This window comes from Halictus rubicundus, chromosome 5 (genome assembly GCF_050948215.1).
Source record: "Halictus rubicundus isolate RS-2024b chromosome 5, iyHalRubi1_principal, whole genome shotgun sequence".
Taxonomy (NCBI): domain Eukaryota; kingdom Metazoa; phylum Arthropoda; class Insecta; order Hymenoptera; family Halictidae; genus Halictus; species Halictus rubicundus.
In genome coordinates, this window is record NC_135153.1 from 5,812,500 (window position 1) to 5,834,698 (window position 22,199).

General features: G+C 40.9%; 2 protein-coding genes across 9 annotated transcripts in view; one reads left to right on the plus strand and one right to left on the minus strand.

The window, feature by feature from the left end:
• Positions 1-375: 375 nt before the first annotated feature.
• On the minus strand, positions 376-8,877 carry Iyd (Iodotyrosine deiodinase). 5 transcript variants are annotated; one of them, XM_076787688.1, is made up of 5 exons: positions 7,853-8,877; positions 1,894-3,387; positions 1,597-1,700; positions 791-1,377; positions 376-708 (listed from the first exon to the last, which is right to left on the minus strand). In XM_076787688.1, exons 2-5 carry the CDS (start codon positions 2,001-2,003, stop codon positions 523-525), a joined length of 987 nt encoding a protein of 328 aa, XP_076643803.1. In that variant the 5' UTR covers positions 2,004-3,387; positions 7,853-8,877; the 3' UTR covers positions 376-522. The 5 variants fall into 5 exon arrangements, with proteins under 5 accessions (XP_076643803.1, XP_076643805.1, XP_076643802.1 ...); XM_076787690.1 differs by lacking the exon at positions 7,853-8,877 and having other exon boundaries at positions 791-1,107; positions 1,165-1,377; positions 1,894-3,442; XM_076787687.1 differs by lacking the exon at positions 7,853-8,877 and having other exon boundaries at positions 1,894-3,442.
• LOC143354018 (ribosomal protein S6 kinase alpha-5) overlaps positions 3,687-22,199 on the plus strand; it is a 57,192-nt gene continuing 38,679 nt past the window's right edge. The window contains exons 1-2 of one of the 4 annotated variants that reach the window (XM_076787679.1): positions 3,687-4,440; positions 14,995-15,423. In XM_076787679.1, coding sequence (XP_076643794.1) covers positions 15,195-15,423 — 229 coding nt within the window. In that variant the 5' untranslated portion in view covers positions 3,687-4,440; positions 14,995-15,194. Of the gene's footprint in view, positions 4,441-8,977; positions 9,126-14,994; positions 15,424-22,199 lie in introns of those variants that run through there. The other 3 variants (XM_076787677.1, XM_076787680.1, XM_076787681.1) reach the window with 3 other exon arrangements.

The window sequence follows — 22,199 nt, forward strand, 5'->3', positions numbered from 1 at the left end:
TTACAAAACGTATTTTGAGTTTGACTTTTGATTCAACGTGATGAGTTTACATTTTATATCGCTTACTTTTTAACACACTGTATGCAAATTTGAATAAACATTAGTTTATATAAACCGAATCGCTAACTTTTAGACAGTCTTATTGTGTGCCATGGAAATTTTCTGAGTGCAGAAAGGATAATACAATGATAAATAACGATAGAACTTCTTCGGGTGCTATATTTCAGGGATTAGTTTCCCTTTTGAACATTTTAGGATTAACTTTGTAAGATCAGAAGTCATGTCATGACCAAGGAAAACTATATTCTATAATTATAATAAATAATATATATTTGCGAAAGTGTAATGTAAGGTATTCATAAGCAACAAACAATACTCAAGAAAATATAAGTTTTTTTATGAAAACAAACCATAGGATTTGTATAAATTTATGATTACATGTACTCATTTTATATTGTTCCACGAAACACAGCAGATATTCCGATGGAATGTTTGCTAGCAGATTGTGTTATTACATGCGTGTCACTCAGTTTCTACTAAGATATCGGATAGAGGTTTGCGTTGAAGGTCAGGCACAGTAGCATCCTTTGCTGGATATCCCACTGGCAGTAGTACAACAAGCTTTTCATTCTGAGGACGTCCAAGAAGGTTGCGGATAGCAGGTCCACAATTTAAAGGAGTAGAAGTCAGAGTTACCAAACCTGCATACTAGATATAAAGTTCATATATTAAGATCCATATTACGCATAGGTACACAGTATAAGAAACTATAGTATTATAATGTTAATACTTGTATAGCGGTAATGAGAATACCACATGCGATAGATGTGCTTATTTCATTGTAATAATGAACTTTTCTTTTTCCATTTGGTAAAACTCCATAAGTTTGTTTAAACACAAGTATCAAATAAGGAGCAGTAGTCAAGTATTCTTTCACCCAATCAGTTTTCAACGGCAGCAGATCCGTTATCCATTTCAACCCCATTCTTTGCTTGTAATTTATTTCTTCTTCTCTTTCAATGATAGACCGTATTTGCTCTTTCACCTTTTGGTTTGATACCACTACGAATGTCCATGGTTCTGTGTGTGCACCACTAGGCGCAGTGCCTAAAATAGACTCGGGTGTGTAAGGAGTTTTGTGAATGTAATTACATAATATTGTACCTGCAGCTTTTATTATGTCATGTATGACTTCTTTTGGTACAGGGTCTGGACTGAAAAATCTTATAGTTCTTCTAGCAGCTACAATTTTATAAAATTCTGAAGCCAGACGAAGCATCTCCGCTTCTGAGGGCCTTGTGTAATTGTATGGAATATGTTCTAAGTCTATCGGTAGTGCAGGTTCCTCATAATCTTCGAATCTTTCTCCACCAATGTCTAAAGATAATATTATCACTTGAAACCTTTTGCTTTAAATTAGTCTTAACCTACATTCTGAATAGTTATTGGAAGTATCTATTATCGTATAAGATGAAACATGATGGATTTGACATAATATTAAATTAATTTTGTATTCTAAATTACATATAGCTTTCAGTGAACTCTAGCATTACAAATTCCAAGACTGGTGGCAATAACGTGGGGATATTACCTTACCTTCTAGCTGCTCCGTAGTGTTATTCAAAATTTTTGAATCATGTTTATCAGTTTTTTCACGTACAGCACGTTCTTTCGAGATGTCGTAAAATAATTTTAAAAAGCTACAGGAAATAATACCGATCAGTACATGATACCAGTATTTCGTCCAAAATGGTAAAAGTTCGGAGAACATTTCGCAGTGCAAAATGCGTTAAGTTGTGAATCGTTATTCAATTCTTGTCACACAAGTGATGCGAGCGATCAACAAGTGCATATAAAAGAAAGCGGCAATAAGAGTGGTGGGAAGCAACTGACCTGAAATATCTGACTGTTACGAGTAACATCGCTCGCTCATGAGTTGTACTATGCAATGTTACCCCATCGCTGGCGCTAAAACATTTAATTAGTTTATTCCTGCCGATCATTTTACGATACAACGAAATACTTAAGTATATATACTTGTGTGTTTAAATGCATTATGTACCTATAACAAGTTTCTAATTTTTTAAGCGAGAACAATTATGACGAGAATTATAATTATTCTTATTATACGATTGAACGACGATATTACCTTTCAAAACCTTACGTTTAACGCAAGAAGAGAAAATAATGCGATCTATTAATACGAACGTTTAACTACATCTTAAGCAGTATGGTAACGATTTAATTATTCAGCGACAGAGAAACTCAGGCTATTAAGAATTACTATAAATCCATTGACGCTGGCTTAGACAATGACCTTTATTAACATCTTACTGTTGTTAAAAACTTGTTATTACGAATAAAGTCACTGTTTACTTTTAACGATCATCATTTATTTAACAACATTGGGGGAGAAACCATATTTTACACGCCTTTTTCTTTCGTACTCATTCGTTTCGAGTTATTCCATTTTTCAGCTGCGGAGATCGCATTTAATAATAGAGGATGATTAAGGTGTTTCGTTATAGCGGTCGAACAAAATCATCTCGTTTCTGCAGACACACTGCGCCGTGGAAAAATACTAGTAATACTTAAACATTTTTATTTGTATATTGTTTACAACGCAACTTATCATTGTTCCGTTATCGTACAATTGAAATAAGTAGAAATATAAAATAAAAGACTAAATGCAATATTAATAGTAACGATTTACAAGGAATTTATATAAAAGAGTTAATTAAGTTGATTTCTCTGAGCTTACTTTGAATACTTAATTTGAATTGGGACTCGAAGCATCCGTTATTGTGGCTTAAAAAAAAAGTTTTCCTGCTGGTGTAGATAACGGTATTGATGTGTCACACTTAAGGAATCTTTGTCTTATTATGGTAAATCCCACCATATTACAGACCACATTAGCCCGGATATGACCGGAAATAAAAAATGGCGAATAAAGGCTCTCCCAAATGAATAACGAATAACTCGAATGATAAATGATCGAATAACGAATGACTATTCTTCACTCTTATTCAAATCAAATTTTACTTTAACCCTTATCCGTCCCTCATTTTCGCAACTTAATGTGTCTCTCGCGTGTCAAATTGACACAATGGTAAAACATCGAATGAAACGGAACGATAAATAATTAACTTTGTTGATTATAATATTAAGAATAATGTTGCTCGCATATTCGCATTTCTCGATTTCATTTGCACGCGTTCAATTTCCCTTTGTTTCGATCTTATCGTTCTTAGCTTTGTCTCGTAACGACGAGAATACGTAACGCCTCTTCTTCTCCTCTTCAAGTTCACGACAGCTGATGATATTCAAAGCTATATACACGTCTAGCTGCATTCTGAAGGGGTTGTACAATGAACGCATATAATTGTCCTGTAACAATGACAAAACAATGAACTACCCGTCAAAGGACCAGAATAAAATAAAAATAAAAAAAAAGATATAAAAATAAAATTCTTTTCTGCTACTGCTTGCTAACAATTGAGAAATACATTTTTCTAACAAGAGTTAGAAATCGAGAATTCCAAAATTCGTGAAAGGTGGGTCTCTTTAGAGTTACATAACAAATTGTATTACTTATATTTCATTGTATGAAATAAATATTTTTATTATTTCGATTAATTCAAGATTTGACAAAAACATTTTTTTTTTTTTTTGAGATAGTAATTACATAAAGAAATAGTGATTTGAAATATTTTAATTTGTTGAAATATAAGATAGAAGTATTTACAAATCATAATATTTCCAATCAATTTCTATTTGAAATAATATTTGATTACGGAAGTATTTCTGTTTTTCGTATTTTATCCGAAACTATCTCAAATTTTCCCCAGTCCGGGATTACGGATGATTTTTTATTTCTCCGTGTATGTGATCCACGCATTTACTGTGTGTCGGTACGGTCGCTCTGCTCGGCTGACGCACCAACTAAAGGCAGTCGGTGTCGACCGTTGCGCGGTGCGGTTGCGCGGTGTCAAAACGTGCGTGTCTCTTCGTCGCCCGTCAAAACGGACGGACCGAAAACCGTGGTAATCATGTAAAACGCGATGTCAACGTGAATCCGTCAGTTCGGCTATCGGTTCCCGTGACGAATAAAACAATCGCAGTGACCGGGTGCCCGAGAACGCACGTTTTCGTTCGTTCGCCGTGCGTCAAAAGTAGAGAATCTTGTCGCGCGTGACCGCCGCTGTGCCCGACCGAATACGTTTTCGTTGAGACGAGGAGGGTCCGTCGTGCCTCGCGTTCCACGAAATGTGTTCTCTTTGAGAAAGACCGAGGATCATCGTCAGTGACATCCGAGTTTGATGATCAAGAGGGGAATGGAGAACGCCATGCAGCCACCACTTCCACCGCCGCCACCCCCACCCTCGGAAATCCTTGAGAATACCAGCACGGAACAGACAGTCACCCATGTCTTGACATTTGGTATGTTGCATTTATGTTTCTCACACATTCCGACGTGATTCCACCAGAGATAACTGGTTTATCTTCGATTCCGATAACGCTGCTTGTCGACGAGTGCCGTCGATAACGTGTCTTTTCATATATATGTATATATATATATATATTTTCTTTTTTCTTGCAACGAACGTGTAGCTGTTGCATCAATAGCATTCAATAGGCATTGTGAGTTCTATGCACCCACGCGAATGTTCGATACTCCAAATCATAAATATATTCGAAATCTTCGCTTGTCATTTCTACTACGAGATGGAACCAGTTACTTCAGGAAATTTAACCTTCTGCGGTATTTTAGAGAAACGTGTGAACCAATCGGAAACTGTCTATACAGCTATTTTAAAAGTCCGATGTTCCTTTTGAGTAAAAAAAATGTGCTGCCCGATTTCAAAATCAGTAGATTCCTATACCGTGAAGTTTAATCGTATTTTTATCTGTCTCTATAAATTAATCGTGGATAAGAATACGGTGAGGGACCCAATTACTGTGTCTATATTAATTATACTTATTTTGGGCGAACTTCGCTTCCTGGGACCTACAATTTGTAACTTTTTTTTATATAATCCTGTAGATCTTGACAAGGAAATGTCAAAAATCGAAGTTTTAATACGAGGAATTCACTGATTCAAATGTCATGCGTGTTGAAAGACGAGCGATTTTAAGCGTTTGACAGATAAGGGCGCTGTCCGCAGAGGGATTAAGGCGAAGTTTAACTGATTTTAACGAAAAGAATTGGATATTCATTATGCTTTAGAAATAAGTACGATTAACATAGGCACAGTAATCGGTACCCCCAGAGTAATTCAGTCCTTTACCCTATATTGTTTTCCTCTGAAAAATATTATTTTATCGTTTCGATTTGATTGATCGAAGATTACTCGGTGCAACACAATGCGCATCATATGTACCAGGTTATTTTTAAATCATTTCTATATATTATGACCGACCTAACACTGACCTGAGGTGGCTCGTGCATTTGTTTCTTGTTCTATTTCTAATTCCTCTTCGAGTAAAAAGATTGTAACAGAATACACGTCGATAGCTCACGAGGATGCTGCACGTGCAACATTTGCTCAAAATATTCTGGCTACGGTGCAATGTCATCGAGTCCGCGGCTTTTGTTAAAAGTAAATAAGGAATTTCCATGTGAACTACCTAAAGAACAAAAACCAATATGCGCGCGTGTGCGAATATTCTAAATTTAGTGGTTCACGGGCAAGTGTTGGCCGTTTAAGCGAACAACCATGCTGCCATGGCAGTGAATTGTTTATCACCTTTTGCACACAGCCACAAGACATTTTAAAATAACCTGGCTGACCTTTATAATTAGATTTGTGTAATGTACTTCACACATCGGTCACATTTTCGCGTTCGCGTTGCCTTCTATTTAGCATCGCATATCAAAACATAGTGTGCTATCAACTACTTAACAGCATGCGCTTTGCATTTTTCACGCATCCGTTCAATAAACGATACAGGCCGGTTGACGATCTGACTCGCAATATAAAATTAATATTTTGTTTTTTTTTTTTATATATAAACTTAAATGTGCAATAACTTGATGTTAGAGGAATCAAATTGAAGTAAACTTAGAAAATCATTTGGAGCCAGGGGAATCACAAAACATGACAGATAATATAAGCATCGTCTGTAGCACGCTTCTAAAAGAAGTATACTACGATCGTTACGTAATAGCTATGAAATATTCACGACCAGTTCAAGGAAATGGAATTCGTAGTTGCCTTAATAGATTTTCAGCTGAAACGCGGTTCTCGGTGTTCAAATGATTGTCTTATCGTAGGCGGGCGATTTTAATTGCATTATCTCTGCCCAATCTACGAGATTTGCTGCAGCTACAAACAAACGATTCAAGAATAATTGTATACAGCATTTAAAACACATGGTACATCGAGTTTCGATTATTCTTGTCGTTCGCACATAGACTATCTTTCAAACGGCTAGAATCAATTATACAGGGTGTACACACAGAGCGTCGAACACGTAACAGAGTGTGGCTTTATCGATCGAATCGACGCTCTGTTTATCGACGATCGATATTCATTTTTTAACGTGAGATTTGATGCGCAAACGACCGACCAACTTGTCTCAAGTGTGTTATAGACATTATAGGTATATTCTATTCGCTCTTCTGTCGATGGTTATCTGTAGTAATTACTGGTTATGTTGTAACACACGAATGATACGGCTCTCAACGATACGGTTAGGTATATGTATCATGAATCATAAACTTCGCTTAGTGCTCCTTGAAGGCGCATGCCTTCCACCGTGGTACTTTGAACTCTCTTCGATGTAACCCAACTGCGACACTTTCTTTATCCCCGGGACGCGAACCGACCAACATTATCTGCCCTCTTAAGTAACAACACACAGTAGGGGAACAGGTTTCGTGAATCTACGGATTCGCCCCACGCGTGCCGCAGCGCGACCAATCTTTGTTCGTCGCACTGCGATCGAAACTCGGACGTGAACGAATAACCAATAAAAATACTCCAATAAACTGTAACCAATTTGTCCAATAAATTCATCGAACTCGTGGCTGCTTCATTCATTCGAGAATCCTTGAAAAACGTTCCAACACAATTTGTAATTTAAATATAATACGTATCCGCTTTTCCATCGACCAATGCTCGGTGAAACTAAATGATAATTCTAATCTCCAGGCCTTTTTGGGAATGTTTTTTGAAGAAATTGAGAGATAATTTTCTATCGATTTTTGAGTGCCTTGTTTTCGAGAAAATCGACTTTGAAAATCCGCCGAGTTTGCGGGCCTAGTCAGAAGTAGAATTGGTTGGTCATGAGCAGACCTGTCAGACGATTCCTAGCACGCGTATTCGCCGAACTTTCAAACTCGATTTTCTCGAAAACTACCGAAAACTTTATTCCATATTTTCGACTTATTTGCCCACACAGAACCACCCCTTCCGCGGTTGCACCATTAACCGGGACTGTATAATTAATACAGGTCCTCAAAACGGATTTCTTTAAATTTTCAATATGGGCTCACGTAAAAAGTTGTAAAAAACAACTCCTAGTATTTTCACGGTACAGTCTTAAAAATAGTTATCGTCCGAAAATCATTAGCGAGCGAGTAAAACTCTAACTTTGGTTAAAAACGCTTTTCAGTCAAATTATCAAAAATGCCTAAGAAATCGTGAGGCCTCAAAATCCGTAAAGTGCTTAGGGCCTTTAACGGCCTTAATCCGGCACTGGCTCTCTAAAGCAGCGATTTCCAAACTGGAAGGCGCGAAAATGTTTACTTATAAATAAACTTTCATAACGTAACATTAAATTTTTAAGTAGGGGTATAATAACAAAATTCGAAAACCACTGCTCCAAAAGTTAAAGAAAAATTACTTACTGACGCGGAGTCCCAGCCGTCCTGATAATTAACACGTTCGTCGCCGCGTCACCCATCTGTGGGTGACGGAATTATTTGCGCAGGTGTTAAAATGAATTTTTACGTTGATATATTCATTGTACTAAACTTGATTAGGATCTGTAACATGCAAGAAAGTTGGAGGATTACTCGGTATCATACATTTAATTTTTTGCAATTTTTATTTTATTAAACAACTTACTTTGATTTTATGGAATTTTGGGGGTTTCCAGTTGGGCGTACAAAGTGTTAAAATGGTCCACCGCCTAAATTCGATTCGCTGGTCGACCGGTGAAATCGGATTAGCCGGTATTACGCAACGGGTCGGGGCACCCGGCGTGGTGTGTCCGTCACTGGGCGGGTCTCGGTGTTTTCCAAATCAGCTGTTAGTCGCCGGTGAAGGGTGACTCGTCGGCTCCGTAATGGTGGGGCGGTCGTCAGTCGACTTCGAGACTCGGGCCGGTGCGCATCGTGGCTCGTTATCGCGCACCTCATACCCGATCGTGTCGTTCGTACATACATCCTCCGTGGTGTATACGCTTTCCTGTACGCGTACAGAGGGGCCTCGTGCGCGTGTGTGTCTGTCGTCGTCTCGTTACGTGCCCGTCGAACGGGGAGCGTTCCGTGTTTGTGTAAACGTGTGCTGCTCCGTCGAGTGAAAGTGGAACGACGGGACACATTTTCGACGATCGGTTCCCGATCGTACTCCGCGCGTGTGTCACGCCGATCGCCAGACATACGTAACTGTTCCGAAGCGAGCCGATTTGCGTCGCACGGGAGGCCCATTAGCGAGATCGGTTCTCGCGAAACCATATGCTCGTGGCGACTCGCACAGCACGGCCACACCATAGTGGAAACTTCCGTGTACGTCGCCGAAGGGGAATACCGCAGTGTCCTGTTGCGTATTTAAAAATAAATACCAACGCGAAGCCCTTGCTCCTCTCCCTGGTGTCCCCTCCGCTCCCCCACCCTTCAACGTTTCGGCCCGTTTCGATCGGACGAAAAGGGACACCGTGATATCTTCTCTGTCCCTCCTGCCGCCGAACAACCAGAACACGTGGCATCGCGCAACGAGGGAATTTTCGTGTGTCGCCTATTTTTTTTTCGTTCTTCTTCCTCGTTTTCTCCACGTCGCACCGTGCGTATGTGCGTGTGTGCGCGCGTGTGTGCTGCACGCCTCTTCCCGAAACGGGGCGAGACAGAATCGGATATTCGCTGAAGGTGGCCAAGGCCGAGGCTGTGCTCTCCGTACAAGGTACGCTACTTAAGTGTGTCAGTAGGATAACGACGGCAATCCGTTTCGTTCGTGCCGACACTTTTGCCTGACTCGGCGAAGGAATTGGAACACGACTGCATAACCAGAGAAAGGGATTGCGACACCCGGACTTTTGACACACGACGTTTTATTTTTTCTCTCTCTCTCTCTCTTTCTCTCTTTTTTCCTTTTCTCTCTCTCGAGTCGAAAAATCGACGAGCCGCGAGGAATCGTCGTTCTGTCGCGCGAAGCTGGCCGCTCTGCTCCTCTCCTCGCGTCAACGATTGCGTCACGAGCGATCGACGTAAGACGAGAAAAATCGAACGAAAATGTGTTGCGTGAGTCGATCTCGACTTCGGAACACACGCACGCATATTTTTTTTTTATACATCGACCGGCTAGGAGGCGATTGTCGTACGGACGGCACCGGGCGTGTAACACGGTTACGGTTAAGCCGATACACATGTAATCCCATTAACCAGTGTGTTGCTCGGCCCTCGATTGTTTGTAGTTTCGACTATTGAAGACACGAGAGAGAGAGGGGGGGGGAGAGTCCGTTGCGGAAGCCCGATGCATGGTCATCGAATCGGTTTTTCTTGTTCTTCTTTTTTATTGTAGTCGCATCAAGGTCACCTTCGTTACTCCGGCTCCGATGCAACGATCGGACGCGTCTGACCTTTAGTGTTTTCGAAGTCGAATTCGGGGAGTCGGTGCGACACGCGTTTTCAAACGAACCGAGCCGAGCGATATTTCGCTGAATGTTGACGGAGGATTTAGCCATCGCGCAGCGGTACTCATTTCGTCGGCGATCTCGCTAATGAGAGCGCCTCTTTTAGCGAATTTGTCGCCAATATTGATGGAAGCGTATCTCGCGAAGGGACGGTCGGAAGTGCAGATTATGTATTCTTCGGGGAATATTCAGGAGATTGTAACGCGTGGAAATATATCTGGCGTTGTTATTAAAAACTCGAGGGTACGGCTATAAGTATCCATTGAATAATGATATCGCTATGTCGCGCAGGAATTATATTACACCTCGGTGAACTTCTAAGGTAATAGGTTGTTGAAAAATATTTGTGGGCGTATAGTTCGCGAGTGTCATCCATACTTAGCGTAGCTGTACGGTTGCGACATGAACATTTTCTTCGTCGGTTACGAGACACGGGAACCATATAATAAGTTCAGAAATGTTCATAAATCGAAAACAACATATGGACAAAAATATAAAAATAAAATCATAAATTTCAAAAATCGGCAGATCGTGTATCGCAAGTTTAGATATGTCGCTATTATATCTGAGCATATGCTGGGTCTATAGTTCAGCTAATAAGAGAATAAAATTGACCTAGTGCGGAACTGTTACGAACGAGTGGGCTGTAATACGTCTGTGCTATCACAACACTGATATGCGAATAGTGTGGCCAGGATTTAATGATTGCATCTATAGTGTTTCGTATTTTTCAGTTGACTGTGGTGATATTTTAAAGATGTAACAATATTGCCCTGTCACAACAATATCATACGAGCAGTCAAGGTTTAACGATTCTATCTATAAGTAGTTCTTAGGATTTTTGATTAGAGTATAGGTTGTAGTCAGTAACTCGAAGTCGTAATTATACTGCCCTATCACGACAGTGCTGTACGAATAGCACATCCAAGGTTTAATGATTGCATTTGTAGATAGAATTTTGTGTTTTTATAGTCAGTATTCTGTAGTCGTAACTATATGCATATGACTCTTCTTTTTTTTTTTTGACATGACAAGAACATGATTACTGATACATACGTAGATTGTATATTGACTGTACCACTTTAAATACGTCATTATATGAGATCGTATGGCAGGTGTATAGTTCCGCTAATAAGACAACTCAATCGACCGGTTACATGACCGTTGTACGAACGTGTCGTGAACGCACTGTCACAACAGTATTACAATAATGTTACAGTCGAGTCTATAAATTACCATCAGCATTCAATAGTTAAAACAAGTTGCATACGTACAACATTCTTCGCGAATATTGTAAAATCGTAATCACTCGCACGCAAGTGTAGCCAGTATCGCGGCTATTTCACGATGTTGCAAAATTATCGGTGTCAGCATATTTTACGACTATAACCACAAAGTATATTTCACTTCGCCTTTTGATTACAACGGGGAGTATTGTTACATCGCGGTGGGCGACTATAGCGAGAACGTGTCATTTACTGAGCGTACAGTCATCGGCATTTCGTAGCAACAACAGAGATTATTGGCAGGCTCGGCATCCGTCTATTAGACCGGAATTATACCGACCGAGCGTAATGACGTTCTTTTTTGCCGGCTAACTTTCTGCATTAATTATATTATTAGAGACAGCATGTAATCCAGCGCACGCAACCGTTCGCAAAACCGTCTCCCGAACGGTTTTACCTGCGCCCACCGCTAATCGCGACTTGTACGGTAGTGCCCACTTAAATTTCCACCCTTCCCCCACCACTTAGTGCCTCGAGGAGGTGGACGAGGAAAGAGAATGCACCTACCAAAGGAAGCGAGACAGACATCAAAGATCTGCCGCGACTCACAAGCAGTAATCATGCAACAGGGATAATTTCAATTTCAGTAGCTCTTGTCGTACCCTTTCAAAAATGGTACCGTTCGATTGCTGATAGTCTCCCGATTAAAACGAGTCCAAACACGACGTGCATCGGACTACTTTCATATTTCATGTAATTAACAAAATTAAGGACACGCTATGTGTGATGTTCGTAAAAGTAGACCGATTTGCGTCGTGTTTGGACTCGTTTCAATCGGCAGGCTCTCAGCAATCCAATGCTACCACTTCTGGAAAAGTAGGACAAAATTGCTGTGTATTTTACATTTCTTGCACCTGTATTTTCTCTATGCTCGACGGACCGAGTTTATTTCGCTTTTACTCAAGGATTTCAAAGTTTGCAAAAATTGAGCGCTGCTGTTCACACAGAGAGAGATAGGAATAGAGAGAGAGAGAGAGAGAGAGAGAGAGAGAGAGAGAGAGAGAGAGAGAGAGAGAAAATAGTAACCGTATTACCCGGATACTAATCGTTCAGCCGGCTCGCGGCTCGACGCATCCGGTTATCCGGTTTTCAAGACCTCCATTCTCTGTACACGGTACATTAGATGTTAGAGGAGCGAAGGGAAAGAGAGAGAAAGAGAAAGAGGGAGAGATGGACGTTCGCTTATCGACCAGTTCTTATCTGTCGACCAACGGACGACCAACTATAACGATACGTGGAAAACATGATCGGTTTTACGAGAGCGCCCCGGGATCGAACCAACAGAAACTTAGCTCCGGGTCCGGACAAAAACCGATGGAATTCGAGCCCCCGGCAAGAACGTGTTCCTTCTGTTGGCCCGTAATACACGAAACGCCCGTTTCTTCCCCTTTCTTTCTCTCTCTCTCTCTCTCTCTCTCTCTCTCTCTCTCTCTCTTCGGCGGCGAAACAACTGTTATGAATCAAGGTACTCGTTCGCCGACTGTTGTGGGACGTTTCCGCCAAACCGAGCTCCTATTTTAGTACCGTTTGGCCACAGAAGTATCGATAACGAGGCTAATCGGAGCATACCTGTCGGAAAACAATCTTTCGACCGCTTGTTTCTCTGCACCGTGATTATAGCGGAAATCAAAAATTCCAAAGTCAATTGTAACAAATAGAAGTTAGGTGTCGATGCATTTCCTCCGTTAACAATTCTAACAAATTGGGTGTAACAGCATCATTCAATTCTTCTCTTGTCCACATTTTTGTATCTGACCAATAGACTGCGGATCTTTATGCAAGATAAAAAATGTTTGCATCGATTGCAAGATACAGGAGCCAGATGAGAATTTCTTTCTTCTTTTAGTTATCTTATTAAGCTGAAACTGATACACTGGCGTCCTTAAATCTTTTTAATATGTCCACTGCTTTTGATTGTACGTGCCCATTTTTGTCATAAATGTGCGCAAAATCCGTAGTCTACTGATCAATCCATTTTTGCCATAAATGCATAAAATTCGACCTCTATTAGCCTAGGAATCTTTGTAATTAGCTTGTTCTGTTTCACAAAACTGTGAAAGATGTTAAATCGATGTCTTCGGTTCAAGTCTCTCGCAACCAGTAGCTTTCAACGTACATACGTTGTTGCATCAGATTACGCAGACCCATTGAAAGATCACGCTAGAGCAATTTAGCGCAACCACCACGTTCACGGTATACCTAGACATTCAAAAAGGTTGTATTTTAACGAGCTGCAAAATTTATTTGCTGTCATTGGACAATTATGCAGATCGACGCTAAGAATAGAGTAGCGCAGGAATGTTTTTAGCTGGAGGAGTCAACAAGTGGTAGAAAAATTTCCTCGTATCGAGAAACACTCGTCATTATGTTTGTTCTAACGTCTACGCTATAAATGGCTCCATTAGAACAATGTAAAAAGTCTTGCCAAAGTATAATTCTTTTTATAGACCCAAATAGAAATTTTTCCAGCTGCATGCAGAGAAAAGCCTGTACAAAATGCCTCTAAAAATTAGTGTAGACCAGAATTGCCAGGAATTTTAATTCATTTAAATTTACTCCGTTAGAACAATATAAAAAGGTCTTGTAAAACCATACTTCTTCTTAGAGACGCAAATAGAAATTTTTCCAGCTCCATTCTGAGAAGATTCTCTGTACAAAAATGCCTCTAAAAATTAGCGTAGACCAGAATTGTCAGGAATTTTTATTTAAATGTTCACTTGGCGTGGTCGTCGGGAACAGCCAGTGGACAAAGGTGTCGAAGCAAAGAATTCCGATTTGATTCGACAGACATTGTCAGTGAACGGTACCTTTCCCCACGTCTGCGTTACTCATCTATTTGGAACGGGGATTTCTGACGTTACCAACCGGCGAAACCGGCGACCGAGTTGCTGCCGGTTCAACGTTTAGGCAACTGTTTATCGTGGACAGTGGTCTATGGAGTTTGAAACAATGTACGCGTGTTTTTTCCTCTCGTCGCGTCGGGTCCCGAGCAATTTTATCGCTGATAGGGCGTATTGTTTACGAGGCCCGTTGCACCGTGGAAACGCGGATCCCCGATGTTTGCTCGGAGAATCGGCGCGTCTCGGGCCACTTGAAACGGAAACTCTGTCGCAGACTGTTTCATTTTCGAAGAGTCATGCCGCGTCGAAAGTATCTTTCCGCGATTATTGCACCATCGCGCGCCGTCTGCGCTCCGCTGTTTAGAAATCGTCGGCAAAATCGCACTGAGACGAAACCAAATTTACTGGCAGCAGAGCCGCAGACGCGCAGAATGTTGGCTGCCTCTAACATTCGCTACAATAAGTTGTAAATCAGGTTCAAATTCAACACAATAAAAAGAAAACATACTGAAAAATTTACAGCGATACAAAAATACAGTGAATTCTCAATATATGTCAACAACACATATACCGTCCAGGAGCCGTGTTATGTTTACACTCCTCGACGTCCGAGACCTCTCGAGCTTCGTGGCGTCTCACGGGGTATACCCCGTGGTAGTGGGGATAATTCCGCGACGTTTATCATCCAGGCCTTGGCGACATATATAGAGAGATCACTGTATACACCGTTGCATTGAAGCGGAGAAAATTCTCGAAAGTCGAATACGCGTAAAGATCAGTAAAAATCGCGAATCAGTTACCGAAAGACAAAACCGGCGTTGGAAAGTGTAGCCAATCGGCCCGTTACACGAAATCGTGTGCGAAAACGCAGTCGCGCGAGTCCAGTCCAATTCCTGCGAACAGTGTCGGCACGAGAAATCGGTTGACCATAAAAGGGGGAAAAAAAAATCAAATCAGCGGAACCGTTGAACGAGTTCGGGAGATATTAAGCAGGCTTGTTATTTGTGTCAAAGGATCGACAAGAAGGTGTCGGGCAAGGGAACATTGCCTGCCGATTACCGGCGAAGCGGTGTCAGAGAGCCGATGTTGACGATGCGCCAGTGGTTCGGTTGAACCAGGTTCGCCCATTGTCCTCTCGGACGTTATGCAGTGAGGGTGGAAGGAAAATACAAGAGAGAAAGATAGAGAGAAAGAGAGACGGGATTTCTCTGACATGTTGGAGTGTTGCGAGTCCCCGAGCACCACCATGAAGAACCCCGAGCACGAGAGCGGCTACTTCGAGGACGGCAGCGACGTCGAGACCGCCGTCGAGGAAACGATGGTCGCCGAAGAAAGGAAGTATGGATCGGCCTGTTACGGGCTGACCAAGGCCATCCACAACCTCGACGTCAGGGACTCCGGCAAGCCAGTTTCCGATGACTACGAGGACAGATTCAATAGAGGTACGGACGCGTTGATTTCCTCCAAACCGCTCGCGCTTCACATACCGGGTGGCTCTGCGTTCAGGGTGGTCCCTTATTTTTCGATTTTCGATTCTTTCCGGTATTACCCCCCCTCCCCCCTAAATTGCTAACGAAATGGCGCGACAAACATTTTGGAAGCAATCGGACAACAATCGGAAGTTTTACAATTTTAACCCTCCGAAAAACAGCCCCCCGAGTTAGGCAAAATCAGTGAAAATTGACAAGTTCAGTACACATTTTCTAACCAAGCCTCGCAATTTAGGGGATTGAGACCAAAAAATCTTTAAAAACAGTTTTCACCCCTAAGGACCACCCTCTCTAGTAGTGCTCGGTTAATGTTTATTTAGACTGGGAACTATCGTACTGCAGATTTTCTAAAATTCTGTAAAAATTTATTAACCCCCTCCACAACGATTTGTTTTGCGGTCGCAGTGGTTACAAAATTTGTTGACGTTCATAATTTCTTAGAAGGACAGCGAAGCTCTAGAGGCTTCGGTTCATGACCCCTCACAGGTATACCCCGCGGCAGTGTGAATAATTCTGGGACTTTTATCAACTAGACATTTGGGTCATATATAGAATAAACACTGTATCGACTACAAATTAGAATTTTCTTTGCATCTAAAGGAAATTAACCTGGGAGGACACTTACCTTGCTTCATACTATTCACGATATAAAATATTTCAACAAATTATTCGTCAAAATCATTGTGATAAAATGTTCGGAGGTACCATATAAATTTTTTCGGAGTTTCTTTAAGAGCTACTAAGAACTGCAGTACACATGAAAGCCTTTACAATTTGAGGTTACCATAAAAACAGTCTAAGGGTTAGTAACATACATATTTAGTATAGATTGTGTTCGAAATCTTGATCGCGACGTTACAGTGCAAGGAGTTCAGCCCTGGGTGAGGTGTATAATTTAAGGTGCATTTAGGTGTATAATTGAACACTGAAAGCCCCAAACGTTCCAAAGAAGTTAAAGAAACTTCGTATTCGCAATTGCTGCGCAGCAGTGAAAATTAGTGTTAGGGTCACGAGAGACCTCACGATACAAGCGCAGGGTTTTCACATGAGTCAGTCCCACTTTTCTCCCATCATTCACTTGTCTTCAGCTCGGCGAAGTTACCTCGGTAGGCATGACTAGTAGAGAATTAATATGTAATGTGAAAGAAGAATGATGACAAGAAAGGTGACCTTTTAGAAATTTAACTGCTGCTAATCCGAAAAGATGTAAATTTAACATTTTACTTCATTATTTTAACGAGCAAACGTTTATTGCGCAGACGATCTCTTGACCAATAGTCGCACAATAATATTTTCCTAGTACAGTGTGTGAATTGCGTCATGTATTTAGTTGGAGATAATGACCATTAGATTCTCTGTTGACGCTGAAGCCGCGGGACCCGATAAAATGGCGGCGTTTAAGTTTTTTGATTTATGATTGTTGGGATTGTAAAGGCGCATTTATTGACAATTATTCAATTTCATCATTACCGTTTTCACTCGTTGCGTCACACACTTATTTTCGTTAGAGATAGCGGCAATTAATATTACTGTTGATGTTAGAACTGCGGGATCGGACAAAATGGCGGGTTTACTATTTTCTGATCGTTGCGATTGCGAAGATGCGTTTATGGACGATTAAATATGGAAAGCAATATTTTCCCTGGCACTAAAATGAAACAGTAATTTTATAATTAATGCACCAGTGATGCAATAAATATTTTCAGTTTTTCAGTATTCAGTGGCCGTTTTTCAGTGAGAAATACTCAGTTCAGTATTTTCAGTGTACATTCTTTGAAAAAAAAAAAAAATACATTTAATCTCGGATCCTCTGCATTTATCTGCAACGATTTTAATTTCCCTAAGCTCTTGTACCGATGATCAGACAAAGGAAAAAACCCCATGATACGACGGGGGGTGCGACAGCAACGGGGCTCAGAAAGGGGTGAATATCGTAAGCTCGAAGATACAATCTTGCGGTCGGTTTTTTTTTTTGTTTAAATAATACCAGCGTATGAAAAGAAGAGGGCAATTAGTACTTGTTTCGCGAAGGACATTCAGCGTTTCTTGTTCCGAGGGTCGGTTTGGTCGCAAGATCGGGCACGCCAAAGGGCGGAGCTAATTACTCATAAGCCGAGCTCGACGAATGCGAGCTGAATGCGAACCGCAAGTATCGAATCCCCCGGTTGGACACCTCTCTTTTCAAAGGTCACGGTGTACTTCCCCGTGCACCGTGCGCGCACCATGGTATCTCGGGAGGGGGATAATGAGTCACACCGTGAGTGCGTGTTAAACGTCACGTTGGAACCCCGTACAGGTAGACAAACGCGGGCAATAAAACAAGGGTACGCTCTCTCCTCTCTTCGATACCGTGTTAGATACCTGCATAGATTATTATGCGTTCATTGGTTCCCTGATAAATAGACTGCGCGGTTGTTTACGCGTGTTTACGTTCCCGTTAAATGACTCTTAATGCGAGCTGAATATCTCGTCCTTGGGAATTTTATTCTCCAACTTGTCCCACCGGAGAATGCCAAATCTTCATAAATCAATTCTTTTCTTTTCAGTACATACAGCGACTCCCACTAATATTCGGACGCTCTTAAAAATCGCATAACATTGTCAATATTGGACTATACTATTTGAATTTTTTTTTGAGAAGTTAGAACAATTGGTTCGCTACATGAATTATACATATTCTGAATATTTCATCTAAATCGGTCAACGTTGCAATGAGCTACAAACGTTTAACGATGAAAGCTTAAGGGTGAAAGTAGCAGAATTTTGGCCTTGTCAGGGAATTTCGCCCTTATGGATCATTTTGGATCATCTGTAGCTCATTGCAACGTTTACCGATTTTGACGAAATTCTCAGAATATGCATAATTCATACTGATCTACAAATCGTACTTTCTAAATTTTCAATGTAAGTCCACATAAAAAAGTTGCAAAATACAACTTTTAGTATTTCTTCTGCAATTTCGAGCAATTGTAATTTTTGTAAAAAATTTGTTTCACTTTATATAGCAAACCAATTGTGCTAACTTCTTTTAAAAAATCCAAGTCGTATAGTCCAATATTAACCCATTTGCATCATTAGCGTATATATACGCTCAATTTATTTTTGCTTATAATGTTGAAATATCTTCATATTTCTTTAGTTCTTTTACGTGTAGTAATTTTTGTACTTAAATATAATAAAAAAAAAAAGTTTCATGATAAAGGCCTTCTTTTCATATTTCCTTATGATGCAAACGGGTTAACAAAATTTAACGATTTTTAAAAGCGTCCGAATATTAGTGGGAGTCGCTCTACATTCTTGTGTATTTTTTATTCGCTACTGTCACTTTTGCGAATTTTCTTTCATATTGGAAGGTGAATTACAAAAATCACAACTGCTCTATACAAACATTTTGTTTGTATTTGTGATTTTGTCGAGATTTCTTTCATTTTGGAAGGTGAACTACAATAATATAAACAATGACCGTTCCACGCGTCTTATTTCGTTGTGTACAGTTTTTGTTTCCGTTTTTATACTCTGTTTTGACCGTGTTCTCCGAGATCTCATTATTACGTTAGTTTATCTGTATGTTTTGAAGCGAGGCATCAACAATTTATCGATCGGTAGCGGTTGAACGCACTTCTTACCGATCACACAACCGTAAATACTTCTCTATCCGGCTCTGTTTTGGTTGCCGTAGCAACAACAATAAGCTACCGGTCGGTAAGCGGGAACAAAACTCCGATTAATAGGCTACCGGTCGGTAAAGTGTTGATATACAGGGTACGGTGTCCTTGTCAATGAAAGTCACGTCGATTACCATTATAAAGTTGGATCGTATCGACTCGAGGACCGATCGAAGTCGCGATTAACGATTCATATCGTACATCTGCGGAGCGGTTTTATTCTCCCGTACGTTTTTCCTCTCGCAATCTTGGAATCCTCCGTGTCGTCGTATTGTCTCAAGAAGAGGGCGTGTGTTTCTTCCTGAATTGAAAATGATATTCGAACAGAACGTATGTAGAAGCCGCGCGTGCACAATGGTCTCGGCTACAAAGAAACGACGAGAATTGATACCTGCCTCCCCTCCACCCACCACCGGTGTGCACGTCAACAATGATCTTATAGTAGCGTAACTTGTCGCTGTTGTTATAGACTCCTTTTTGTTTCCTATTAACCCATTTGCATCACTGGCGTATATATATACACTCAATTTTCCTGGTTACTGTCACCGGAGCGTATACATATCAATTTATTTTTTTTTATTGCATTTATTTACTTGGTCATTTTTGTACTTAAATATAATTAAAAAAAAAAAGTTTGGTGATAAAGGCCTTCTTTCCGTATTTCCTTATAGTGCAAATGAGTTAATCAGACCACCTTGAACTACCTCTTCAAGGAGACTCTCCTGCTGTAATCGGTTCTCGATAAACTCTGTTTTCAGCGATACGAAATCGTGCGCCGGTGACCCTTGCGTAATTATTTGACGAGTGTCCGGTTGCATAACCGCCGTTTGAACCGTGAATTACTATAACAGTATCGTCCTGAATCTGTACAAGCAAAATGCGTGTAAATGTTTCCACCGCAAAAACCCCGATCGAACCGAACTTCGAACGCAAGGTTTAAAAGCAATCTCGGTCTCAATAGAAAACCACTTAACGAGGAAGAAACTGTTAAGAAAAGAACGCGATTTGCATTCACTTTGATTTCTAATTACCTCGCGTACATGCATTACCCGACGTCGAATTGTGTCACGATATCGCGGCGACGTCAATTAATTATAATTGCGTTTATCGCGAGATAAATCGCTTCGCTCGACTCCCGAAGACTTCCGCCATCTTTTTACGAGTTCATCGTGGCGTTTCATCTTCTTCGCGATTGGAGAGAAAAAGAAAAGAAAAGAAAATGTGACGATAATCGGGAAGATAATTGTCCGTTTTTCTGGGATCACTGCTTGGGGACAGTGGTTCGAGGGATCTAGAGATCGCCCCGGGGATCTAGACCTTCGTGCTCCTCGGCGCTGAAGTTGCACGGTGAAGAAACCCGAGGACTCGCAGCTCGCCACATTGTGCGGTTTTTATTCCCCGCCTCGTTTTTCTTCTTCTTTCTCTTTCGCTGTCCTCTCTTTTTATGTTCGCGGTTTGCACGCACACGCATTGGACATCGATCCGGAGAACGTGTGTCGAGTGCTTTCTCATCCGCATTCTTCTCCGAACGGTCGAGCCGGGAGAAAGAAGCGAGAAAGAGCCGGTGCATATAATTTGGTCCAGTTTACAGGGCCAGTTGTTACAGCTGCATCGGGTGTCCGCAGGACATAAGGCATGCGCGCAAAGGAAAAGAAACCCGAGACAAGGATAATGCAACTGTTAGGGCAGCCCGTTATCCCTGAAACCTGTCTCTTTCCACCAGATGACGATTTTCCGTCACTGCCCCTCTTTTACACAACAATTTTCGACGAACCCCCCCTCCCCTCTCACATCGCAATTTATTGTTTTTCTTACCAGAGTAGCGATATTTATGTTTTTCATAGCAAACATTGCCAATCACAGTCTAACAGAAGTCTTTTAACCCCTCGGGTACGACAATTCTTTGATTTTTTATTAAATTTTTCATTCGCAGACTTTTTTCAGTGCCTAGAAAGCGAGCAGTAATAGATATTATCGCACTTGATAGTCTAATCTACTGTAAAAACCTCAAGAACGTTCGTTAGAGGCAGTATCTTGCACAGACGCCGTCCCTGAAGGTCCAAAATTTGTTGCAGCTTTGAGATCATTGATTATGGATCAAAGACGCTTATTGTGTAATCTCTGCCGCGGGATTCTCCGTAAAATGAGTCCAAACACGACGCAATTCGGATCATGTTTGCCTGTGCAGTTCACGATAGTTTGAAACCTCGATTATCCGAACCGGTGATACCTGAACGCCCCACTATCCGTGAATACGCGAGCATTTCGATTTAAAGCGATCCGTACACAACATGATTTACTGTACAAATAAATGAAGGTTCAATCTAGCACTGTAGTTAAGTACTGAGTTCGGATAATAGAGGTTCTACTATACAATGAATTAAATGAGTAAATGCGATCCGAATGGTGTCGTGTTTGGACTCATTTCAATCGGAAAGATTTCGCGAATATGTTGCTAACAGTTCCGCAAAGAAATAATTACTAACAAACAAATTTTATGAAAAAGTTTGTATTATCTCACCGATATACGATTATCCACGTTCGAGGCCAGCAGTAAGAGATTAAGGAATAGCGGGTGTACACGATATCAAGACATTGCTGTATTTATTATACATTGGGCAAATGTGACCAGGAAAATAGCGCACGTATATAAGTACACTAATAATACAAATGGATTAAAGCATGCTCCCAGAATGCTTCCGGTTTCGAGTGCCATTTCCTACCAATTTTGTCAGTATAACTCTTCAATTTTTGCATTAGGATTTTGCACACACATTTGTTTCCCATCTTAGTTTGTGTAAACATTTCTATTGTATTTCAAAAGGACGGGTAGTACCATAATTAGTGTCAATATGGGTTGAAACAAAATAAATTAAAAAACCTTGGTCATTGAGGAAGAGATTTGATCGGTTCATGAAACCTAATTGCCTCGATAATTTGTTTATTTATCGGTAGAAGAGAGATTCAATGTCTCGATTATCGTTCGCAGTTTCGAGGGCGGTCGTGAAAGTCGACGCTCCGCAAAATATTCGCGACATACGACACCCGAAAAAGCTGCTCGCA